The following is an 11,095-nucleotide window of genomic DNA, read 5'->3' as shown; positions in this document are numbered from 1 at the left end:
GTCAACAGGACAGATTAGAGGCAAAACAAATGTGCTTTTATTGTGAAAATCCATTTCTCTCAGTCAAAGTAACTTCTGTGTGCTTCTACATAACGCATATTAAGTAAACATTAACCTTGTGTGCACACATTGTAAACCTGTGCCTGGGTAAACCTCGTGTATCATTATCAGTTATCTTCATTACAGTGACCTAATGACATGGTGGCTTTAAATAAATATCCTCTCTTTTTCGCTTTTGTTTGATCTGAACATGCACACATGCATGCAAACATATACACACTCACACATATACACGTACAACTCTTGCACAAACAGTACATTCTAGTCTTTGATAAGTTAATTCATATTGCAGAAGTACTCAAACCAAGTAGGTTAGAATATTAAGGCCTTAAAACTTTACATTTCAAAAATAGCTGGGAACAGTTTATATTTGACATTAACTCAGAATCAGAGACATCTTAGACGTTAAATGATAATAATTGTTACTTAAAAACCAACTCTTTGTGAGAATTAATTTTAGGACATAAAATTTTGGACAGCGTGGCATTACTCAACAACTTCAACATAATTGGCCGGGTAAAAACCTTCCTTCCCCCCGCTCAGTACTCCTCGACACCAGCCCTGGTCATCCTCCTCTTCAACCTTCAGGAACACTTCACCTGAGATCGAAAGGAATAAAGTGTTAAAATGAGAAAACACATCATGCCTCTGTGATTCAACATGTTTGCATTAGAACAAGCCTGTTTCAATAATCAGTAGTCATTTTTAATACACTCTTTTAACCACTTATCTGACACTTCAGCACTAAAATAACCTGTGTGAGTCGAGTAGATAGTATAGCTCTGTGTAGATGTAAGCCTGTTAAAACCAATAAACGAATGCCTTAGATGTACTTCCTTTTAAGGCCACTAGATGTAGGGTCTAAACAAACTTTCAACTTTGTCATTTTTGCATAAGGATCTAGATACTTTGCTGCTTGGAAAGTATTTGTTTATTAGTTTTCCTTTAAAGGGAGTGTTTCCTTGATTGATTGTGGTGGATTAGCTCACATAAGCTTGTTCAAATATGGGTTTCATTCCTCCAAAAAAACTGATAAAATGGCAACTCTTTCAACACTTCATAAACAACGAAAGAGATAAAGGCACTTCAATTTGCAAAATATCTCTCCTGATGCAACATGATCATAGCTTTTTGTCTTTGCAGGATGTAAATGATATCAAAGCCACATCCCTTATGTTTATTGCTGTAGAGGTATGCTGTCTGTATTTCACAGATGATGAAGATTGTAATTATGTTTTATGTAATGTATATGGTAAAATAAAAATGCCAACTGTGTAAATAAAACATCTATTTACTCATAAAACATGTGCCTAAGAGTTGCTTTCATCCTGTAAAGCGCCACTCATGTAATTTTCCCATCCCAGAAATAATGTAATTTACATAACATCAGTGAACTCCACACAGCACACTCACAGTATGTTTCAGAGGGATGGGATGCATTTTTGTTTTCACTCTGATTAATACAGTGGCTGTAATTTAGCCACTGAGAGTCACATGACTGCGTAACAATGTATTTGAGTGTTGTGAACGCCACACTTCATGTGTCACCTGCTTTAAAGGACAGCTCATCACCCTCCTCGCCCACATAGTCGTACAGAGCTCGCACCTTCACACCCCCAATCATCACACTAACAGGAGGAGACAGGGAGGTTTAAATAGTGAAAAACTAAGAATCTGTGTTCATCTGTGGATTAAAAAAAGAACAAAAAATGAATTAGTTGCCATAAGTGAAAAGCTCTACAATGGATACTTACGGCCGGCCCTCTTTTCTTTTCTGATCTCTTTTCTTTCTCTTTAGCTTTTTAACTGGTGGGACCCATTCCTGAAAAAGATAAGAGTTTGGTTTCAAATCTTCACACAACTCTGTAAATGTTACTATATGATGAAAACATTTCATCTGTAAAGTGGAAATACATTAAGATTTGGTGTTTCTAATGCAAGAAATAACCACTCTAAAAAGTCATATATATGCATAATTCCCATTTTAATTTGGTTTTCCTGACAGCGCATGTGGTTTTGTCTTTAATGTTTTGGGGTATAACTTTGTAACATACCTCAATCTTTGGCCAGTCTGTGGGCATGCCAGGACCGTGGCTGTTCTTCCACCATTTGAGATCATCCTGGTCATTGATGGACATCAGTGTGTGGTGGAGCTCGCTGTACACTGCCTTCACACTGACAGAGACACAGAGCTACATTTGTCATGATGCAAAGACATTTGCCCCTCATAAATACCCAGTCCTCCGACGACTGCTCACCTCTCATTGTTGGTGATGTCCAGATGTCTGTGGATGGAGAGGAAAGCCTGCTTCAGAAAGCTGATTCTCTTCCTCTCCTCCTCCTGCGACTGTTCAAAAATGGCTTCCATCTCCTCCATGTAGCGAGGCGTGTAGGACGTCACATCCTCCAGCACTTTCTCATAGCGCTCTCTGGTCTGCAGGCAACTCAGAGGAACAGTTTTATGATGAGAGGTTGCCATATGCTCCCTCAAGAAGAAAATCTACTGTTTTTTTAATGGAGGGGGGATCTAAAATGTATAAATCATCGAGTTGCTCTCCACTGTTCCCATGCTGGGCTCCATAAACAGTGAGCAGAGTAACAATAACACATCTCCATACAAGGAAAATGCTTGGAACAGAAATTTAAGGCTGGGCCTCGTGTTTAGAGTTGATCTACTGAATAAATATCTCTATGTGCAGCAGGCTAGCCAAACTTTGGAATGCAACACATTTAACTCTGTGGCATGTTGTGAATCAGGACTTATGAATTTAAATGCGCCATGAATAAATCCCTTATTCAACATGCATGACTGAGTTAGAGTGAAATGGTGCATTGTGTTAATATCTCTCCTCACCTTTTCTTTCTCCTCTGTGGCTTTTTCTCTCGCCTCTGTGATCTTCTGCTTTTTTTCTGGACTCATCTCAGAGTTTTCATTTGCTTGTTTCTCTTTGTCGAGGGCTGTCTGCTCCCTCTGGCATGATTTATGGTATGCAACTCGGGCCTTCTCCAGCTGTTGAATACACATTCACACATTCATATTATTTACTTGGGATGAAGGTCTGACATTTTTGAAAACATGCTTTATCATTTTCTTATCCAGGGTCAGGTGAGAAAATTGATATCACTCTCATGCCAGTAAATATGATGCTACAGTTAAAGGTGAAAAACACACCTACCAGCTCCTCTAAATTCAACTTTCTTGTTTAATACACAGTGATTGCAGCCTAACACATAACTCCCCATAACACCACAACATGTGATTTGTACACATATTATTTCATGTAGTATTGTATTTTATATATCGCTTTGTTTAATTTAATTTGCACTGATTTATTGCAATTACAACATTTTATGTGGATAGTTTAGATTATTTTAGCTAATTTTACATTAATTTTCAATCACGTTATACATAGAAATATATATATATGTATAGCTTCAGAGACTGACATTTTGGAAAATATACCTATTTGCTTTCTTGCTGAAAGTTACATGAGAAGTTCTTACCACTCTCATGTGAAGATACAGCAAACAGCTGGTTTAGATTATCTTAGCTTTCTATTTCTTGACTCCAGGAAATAGTCTGACACATTATGCCTTGCAAAACCACAGTGAGTCATCTCTACACTTTGATTTTTTTGCACGGGTTAACATGTCAATTAGTAAGTTTAAGAGTTACTGGTAGTCTCATTTTGTTATCTTTGCACAGAGCCAGGTTAACTTCCCTGTTGTCAGTCCTCCTGCTAAGCTAAGCTAACCTGCTGCTGCCTGTAGCTTCATATTTACTGTACAGGCATCAGAGTGGTATCAGTTTCCTCATCTAACTCTTGGCAAGAAAGCAAATGCATTATTTCCCAAGATAGTAATGAATTACTTTGAAATAGCAGTTTGACAGAAAAAGGAGCAGAGTTTCAAATTCTGTGGAAGACCATAACATGCAGTTGAAAGCTGCAGACAAAAGCAAAGATTTTGCATCAAACTACCATTGCTACTTATAACAACCATTACAAGCACACACACACACACACACACACACACACAGATACATGTAGATGATATATGTTGTGGACCTTTATCAGCTTTTTGGACCAGGGTTTCTGGGCTCGTGAAAAACTTGTGTTGTTGTCATGGCTCTCTTTGAACCCACAAAAGAGTTTCTTCGGAAAGGTCTCCTTCTGCCAGGTCTTCACCCGCTCCCCTTCCTCAGCGATGAGTGACTGGGAGATGGAGGAGTGGAGGGCAGACAAACGCTCGGTGGAGGTGAAGAAACACTGCCACGCCCTCATGAGGGAACCATAAAGTGGCCCTGGGGAGGTGGAAAAAAGACAGACGGAGGAATGAAATAACACAGAGCACGGAGGTGAGTCATGGAAACAATAAAGAAATAATGACCTCCATTTGTCCACTGGAAATGTTCAAACAAGCACAGATGCACTCATTTAACAAGACTCAAGAGGTAATTTTAACTTGATGAGAGCTGAGATGATCAAAAAGGCCTGTTCTCTGCTTTTAGGCCACCATGGCTGTACAGCCATCACACAGCTTCCCATACTTACGAGAATCCACTATAGACTTCCACTTGCTGCTCCACTGGCTGAGCTGCTGGGCGTACTGTTTTTCTACCTTCGCTCTCTCCATGAAGCAGGCCACAATGTCATTGCAGGCCTGGTGGGACTGTTCAGTTCGGTGCACTGTGCGTACATAGTTCCCCGGCTGGGAGGATAGGCGGAGAAGGAGGAAAAAGATGGTGATGACATGTAAGAATAACAGTCCATTTGCAAGCACATGAGTAGTATTTCAGATTAACAAGCTGTTCCTAAGATTGTCGTTTTCTTAGATTTGATCATAGATATAATCCTCACCATCCAGAAGCTCTGTTTCTTGGCATCCTCGGGCGGCTCTCTGGGGAGGCTAGCCATTTCTGGGAACGTGTCTGTCGCCGAAAGCTAAAAGATAGCTGTTTGTGTGATACAAGAAAGTTGCCAGACTGGTTAAGATGCATAACAAGCATGGAGAGACAGTTTTTATTGGCAGGCAGGTGACTTAGATTAACATGCAACAGGTTGGATGTCTACACGGTGCAATGAGCAGATACAGCAGGCTGACTTCCTCATAAACAGCAACTGTTCCACTTGTACACCAGGCATTTCTGATGGGAAATAATTGGGGGCTGAAGGCTTGTAGTGTGTCTGTGTGTGTTGCTGTGCTTATTGCCATAACAACTTAGATGATCCTGATGAGGTGTTATTTACACTGTACAGTGTTCAGATACATCCAACCCCCCCTGCGTGAGTAAGGGGAGTGCCGTTGCAGTGGCAGACTGGAATTCACAGGGGTGGGATCTGCCAGCAGGAATAGAACAGCTGCTCCGGCATTCTTCCTGTTGCCTTCCCAAAATAAACAGCATAGAAAGGTCATCTTTCCCTTTGCTCTGACTAATACAAGGCCTTTTAGAAACAACTGTCTCCCACTCTGACTCGATTTAGAGATCATGACCACAAGAGTGCAAAGGGGGCATGTTTCTTATCTGGCAAACAAACACGGGAGTGTAGGATTTGAAAGGAATAAATTGTCTGGATAGCAGACATTTTTGCACAGCATGTGAAGTAAAGCACATGTGGCAGATACGTTGGAGGAAGAATGCAGATTGAACAAAAGCAGGGAGATGCATGCACAAACATGCAAAGGCCGCGGTCACATTCAGGCCTATTTCTGTCTGACACATTGCTGGCTGAGTAATATGAAAGTGACTAACCACACCTCATCACAAGACTGAGCATGACGGAGAGTCAGACTCATCTAGGACCTTCTTTTCCACAACTAGCTGGTCTTCATACATTATCATGTCTTTTCATCATTTGTTTTTCTCCTGCAAATGGAAAGTCCCTGAAGGCTTCACTTAGAGTCACTTTTTAACTTATTCCTGATTCTTGGCCATGCAGAGGCTTGAGACAGGACTCAACAGCTCACCCTCTCATTTTACCACACAGACGCATTCATACCAAAGTATTTTAATGCTAAAAAAAAACAACCAAACTCTATCCTCAAGCCAAAAAAGGAGCAAAAAGTGGCAGCAGAGCAGTCATGCCTGTGAGCAACCAGCACTTACATTTCTCTCTGAATCACCAGTGATTACTCAAGTGACCACTTGTTACTGTAGTTCAAGGGCTACTGAGGATTCCTCTCTATTTCTCTGGCCGTCTCCCCCTCTCCCAGTGTGCCTCTCCTCTTCTAACACATGCTTCTCTCCCTCTCTCCTCTCTCACTGACCCAATTTTCCCTTGGCACTTAAAGTTACACACACACACACGTTGTTGATCTGAAAGTGGGCGTGAGACACCTGTGACATTGCAAGTAAGCAGCAAGGAAATAAATAAATAAATCAGAGCATTTGCATGGTAATCACCACACCGCTAATTGGCTTCAGGGCAAACAAAGAAGGAGGGAGAAACTTACCTTTCTTGCCCTACTCCCCCGTCAGCTGTGATATTCTAGTTCACAGTCATTCCAGGGATGAACTCTTCTTCCTCTCTGTCTTCTGCTTCCTTACCTTAACCCCATCCTTTGCTTCTTTAACTCACTTATGTTTCCTCCTATCAGCGTGTTTGGGTCTCCTGCCCCTCTTTGACTATCACCCTCTCACTTTCTCTTCACTCTGCTATTAGAAAAACAGCTGGAGGAATCCCCCTCCTTCTCTCTCCCTGCCCGTCCCTCCCTCTGTCTCTCTCAATATGGTGATAATGAGATGCCGAACCTTCATTTTGACCGTTCGCTGGTCACAGAATTGTGTCAGTGTTGCACACAGTCATGTGAGCTTATTAGTGAGAGTGTGTGACACCAGGACTTGTGGCAGGGGTGGGGGTGGGGGGTTATCCCATGAACTGCCACATTAGCCCCGTGTTCCTTTGTGACCCACCATTCTCTCTCTGGTCAGGCCTAGAAAGAGAGTCCCAGTCAATGACAGTACAATATGCAGCATGTTAACCCACACTCTGTTTACTTATTCTGGTCTGTGCTCTTCTGGATACTAACCAGGAGTCAAAGGAGAGCACCGGTGTCATCCAGAGTTACACTTTGTTTACTGCTGTGTGCATCTGGCTTAGATTTCTGAAGCTTTGAGCGATAAATGCTGTATATAATTAAACTTTTCAAAAACCCTCTAACTTTAACAGCTTATCCAGAGCCTGAGGATCTCAAAGACTGTTTTCACACAGCCCACGAGATAAGAAATATATATTGTTTCTCACTTGCAGAGGCTGAGGTTTAATATCAACTTTGGAATGTGTTCCTGTAAATTCAATTATGCCAGAAACTGGAATAAGTTGCCTTCACACCTGATAGGCAACCACCACAATTTTGAAAACACCAAATTATGCCATATGTGAAACTTAGAAGTATAACTTTATCATTCGTATTAACTTTTTTTTAAAAGACTCTTGCATCTATTGTCTTTTTACATCAAGAGCACAGTGAAAATGCTGTGAGGAACCATCAGAGTGTCAGAGATTTACATTTCTTGCAGTAGGTGCCAGGTGACATGAAAGTGTCGGTTCACCCAAATTATAAAAACATGTATCGTCTCAGTATGGGTCTCTAGTCATGCAGATAGTGTCTGATGTATGTGGCCAGGTTTGGAGATATCTGTCTCTGAGATCTGGAATTTTGCTCGTGGTGTTCACAGCATTGGAAAATAACATTTTAAAATTTCAAGAGTAATGTTTGTTTCCAGAATCACTAGCCCCCGTTTACTGTGCATATTCCACAGACCTCTCAGTAAACAGCCACCTTTCAAAATACAGACAGAAAAGGTAAAGGAGAAACATCATTAAACGACTGAATAAATGATAGATGATGGTATGGGAATAGATCTCATCCCAAATTAACACCTATGGGAGACTGTGGAGTAATGTATTTAGACTCTTTAAACTAATTGAGGGAATATCTTTAGGAATAATGGGGTTCATACTTCAGTAGAGGTCCAGAGACTTGTAGAGTCTATGCCAAGGTGCACTGAAGATGTTTTGGTGGCACATGGGAACCCAACACCTGAGTCAGACACCTGATGTGTTCTTTAATTTGTTACGCATCTGTAGTTTCTACCAAAGAAATAGTCAGCATGAAGGGTAATGACTGCGTGGGCATGGGGTGACTGAAGATCACATGATGTAAAACTGAAATAAAGAGACTTTGACAAAACCTAATTAAAACTACGTGTGATGAGAAGTCTTTTCCTGTGTGGAGGTTTTTGTCATACTGTGAGAGGAGATAAACAAGCCCTGATATCTTTAATTCTACTAACTATGAGCAGACCCCACTAGAGAAAAAAAGGAAGGGGCAACCTGGACAACTGGCACAAACTTGAAATAAATAATAACAGTATTTACAGTTTTCGACCATAAACCTTAAACTGCCCACCATGCTAGCAAACAATCTGACACTCATCTTGTTCCAAGTTGTTTTTCATTGTTCTCCGTGCCTTACAGGCGTCTCTCGGTTTGCTGCATGAATGCAGCCATTGCTTGCTTCGAATTAAGCCATCTCATCTTCTCCCTCCCCATGAGCTCCACTCTTTTGTGCCTTTAGCTCACCGAGCCTGATGGGAAAATAATCCTGGACCTGAAAACAATGTTGTGTCGAACCACCGCGGGGCTGATACGAGCTGCTGCCAAATGACTCAATTCAAACACAGCACTTTAAATTGGATCATTATGTGAATCTGTCAGAAGAGGCAATCCAAGGAGAAATGAGAATCACGGCAGGGCCAGAGTTTATTTTAGCATTTATTTCAACACCTTAGTTGTACCTCTATCATATTGTATATACTGTTTTTTATTTAAAACAAAACTTTATATATATTTTATATATATATATATTTATATATATACCTTTTATCTCTGCATACTTATTCTCATACTGTATATAGTCATATTCATTATGCATTTCACTAGACCTAAAATACTCTTTTAAATCATAGTATGTAATGCTTTCTACACTACTGCTCAGTCCTTTCACGTCTCAGAAATAGCATCCATCATGAAATAGCATTGAGGCAACTCAGCATGAGAATACAGAGTCATAATTTTAAACTCACACAGAGAGAATATACATTAACTAACGTGTCAGCTTCACTGGGGTCACCACAGGGCGAGCAGTATAGAAAGCATTTACAGAAAACCCCAAATGAAATAAAAACCGAACAAAGCTTCAAAGAATTTGTCCACACTATTTGGAAGACAGAGATTCTTAAAAATGTTTACATACTTAATATTATTATCTTTATTATACTATATTTTTATATTATCATTGTCATCATCGTCATTACATATAGATCTATAAATGATGTGTTTTTGCCTAACAGTTGAATTCACTGCAGGGAATGGCTAAACTGGCATGTTAAAAAAAATCCAGGGCGTTCATGTTCACCTCTATGTAACCTATACAGTATTTACTTTAAATTTTCACTCTGAAAAAAACCTTTCTGAAAAGTGGGTCAGAGTATTTCTTTTTGAGGGTTTATGTGTGGAACAGAGAAACATTGGGATTGTCAACTGGTGAGAAAAAAAACAACGTTTTCTGACCGTTATAAATATGTTTTGGAAAAGGCATTAGAAAGAGAACGGTGTAGGTCAGGGAAAGCATTTAGCCACCAATGCAGGCTGACAAACACACACGCACAACATCAGACACACAGACTCACAGAGGCTGAGGGTTGAGGAAGTCAGGCAGACAGAGAAGCAGTAAAAAGCCCTTTTTGATCACTGCACCTGCTGTGTGAGAGAGAGCGGTCAACATTATGGCATCAAAGAGGATAGATCCATCCCTTGACCTGTGCTATGACCATAAACACCAATAAAGTCCAAGAGTGATTTGCAGTTTGAGTTGACATACAAACCCTTTTCAGTTCCTCTTCTATATTTTCTCTCCTTTCTATAGAATAATCAGGAAAATAACAATATTTCAATATCTGTATGTTCTTGTTATTCACAACTTCAATTCAACAGGTTTAAATACCCTGACTAGTTTGAAATGAATGATTGCGATCAGCATTTAGTACAAAACAAATGGCTCTACTAATAGTGAATCCCGTTTAACATATAAGATATATTTAGTGCTCGCAAAGTACATACATACAAAGCTTACTGGGGCATCCTTTGGGGGAAAATGGCAAATATATAAAAAGAATACTATTGTTGTCTATCACTGTCCTCTATCATCATTTACAAACAAAACCCTTTCTCTCATATTCTGACTTTGGCTCCAGTACTCACAGCCATTTGATACTCTGATCTTCTTAAAGCTACAAAACTGATGTTAAGATGTGGCTCTTAATGTTTCTGTGTTCACCAGAAATTGTGGCTCAGCCACAGTCGGTAACACTTTATTGGGGTTTATCCTTTAAGCAGCAACTTTTCAACTTTTCTTTGAACTCAAACCGAAGTTTTCTCTGAGCAGCAGATGGTGTGAGAATCCATCTGTAGTGTGTGTGAAGAATATGAGTGTGTATGTATATGAGTTTGTCTTTTACAGCACAAAACAGTGCGTTAATTAAATGCCTGTCCATCAAAAGTTTTAAAGTATATTTTCAGTCGAAGAGCGTCACTTTCAAATGACTTGATGTCTTCATCCCCTTTCTTGACCAGAAGTCATTCCACAAATTTCAAAACAATATTCTCTACATGTGAACAAATTTGTAAGACAACACTTTCCCCCACATATCCAGCCCTTAGTCTTAATTCAACACAACTTGTTGATGTCCACTGTTCTTCTCTTGCACATCTTCTGTTATCGTTCATCTTTGTCAATTTGTCTCTCTCCCTTTCTCTCACCTTTGAATCACCCCTTCACTCTTTCAGTCTGTGTCTCGGGGAGAAGTAGTGACATGCAAAGGAGAGGAGAGCCGCCTGGGGAGAGAAGGAGGTCAAATCAAAGAATAAGAATGGGTAGAACTTAAATAAAGACTGAGCAAACTAAATGGGGTTAATAAAAGAGGTTAATAAAGAGAAAGGGAAATGGGTGGGAAGATGGGATAACTTATCAA

The 11,095-nt window shown here is 40.1% G+C and overlaps 2 protein-coding genes across 3 annotated transcripts in view; both read right to left on the bottom strand.

The window, feature by feature from the left end:
* Positions 1 to 14: 14 nt before the first annotated feature.
* On the bottom strand, positions 15 to 6,735 carry LOC108875523 (protein kinase C and casein kinase substrate in neurons protein 2). Of its 2 annotated transcripts, none has more exons than XM_018664525.2 (10): positions 6,514 to 6,735; positions 4,920 to 5,014; positions 4,614 to 4,770; positions 4,128 to 4,363; positions 2,915 to 3,070; positions 2,319 to 2,494; positions 2,115 to 2,235; positions 1,815 to 1,882; positions 1,609 to 1,688; positions 15 to 659 (listed from the first exon to the last, which is right to left on the bottom strand). In XM_018664525.2, the coding sequence occupies exons 2-10, from the start codon at positions 4,974 to 4,976 to the stop codon at positions 547 to 549; spliced, it is 1,164 nt and encodes a 387-aa protein (XP_018520041.1). In that variant the 5' UTR covers positions 4,977 to 5,014; positions 6,514 to 6,735; the 3' UTR covers positions 15 to 546. The 2 variants fall into 2 exon arrangements, with proteins under 2 accessions (XP_018520041.1, XP_018520045.1); XM_018664529.2 differs by lacking the exon at positions 6,514 to 6,735 and adding an exon at positions 6,167 to 6,352.
* A 2,084-nt stretch (positions 6,736 to 8,819) lies between these two features.
* LOC108875546 (SH3 and multiple ankyrin repeat domains protein 1-like) overlaps positions 8,820 to 11,095 on the bottom strand; it is a 38,062-nt gene continuing 35,786 nt past the window's right edge. The window contains 1 exon segment of the mRNA XM_051066165.1: positions 8,820 to 10,958. Within this exon segment, the coding sequence (XP_050922122.1) occupies positions 10,907 to 10,958 (52 nt within the window). The 3' untranslated portion in view covers positions 8,820 to 10,906.

Source organism: Lates calcarifer, linkage group LG23 (genome assembly GCF_001640805.2).
Source record: "Lates calcarifer isolate ASB-BC8 linkage group LG23, TLL_Latcal_v3, whole genome shotgun sequence".
Classification (NCBI taxonomy): domain Eukaryota; kingdom Metazoa; phylum Chordata; class Actinopteri; family Centropomidae; genus Lates; species Lates calcarifer.
Note: the sequence above shows the minus strand (reverse complement) of the source record. Positions and strands in the feature narration are given on the sequence as shown.

Bases quoted from the DNA above. Each gene is read 5' to 3' on its own strand.
- LOC108875523 (XM_018664525.2), bottom strand. From the start codon at position 4,976: ATGGCTAGCCTCCCCAGAGAGCCGCCCGAGGATGCCAAGAAACAGAGC. The intron at 4,771-4,919 runs GTGAGGATTATA...CTATCCTCCCAG, and splicing joins AGAAACAGAGCTTCTGGATG to CCGGGGAACTATGTACGCAC. The intron at 660-1,608 runs GTGACACATGAA...TTTCGATCTCAG, and splicing joins TGAGCTGTCCTTTAAAGCAG to GTGAAGTGTTCCTGAAGGTT.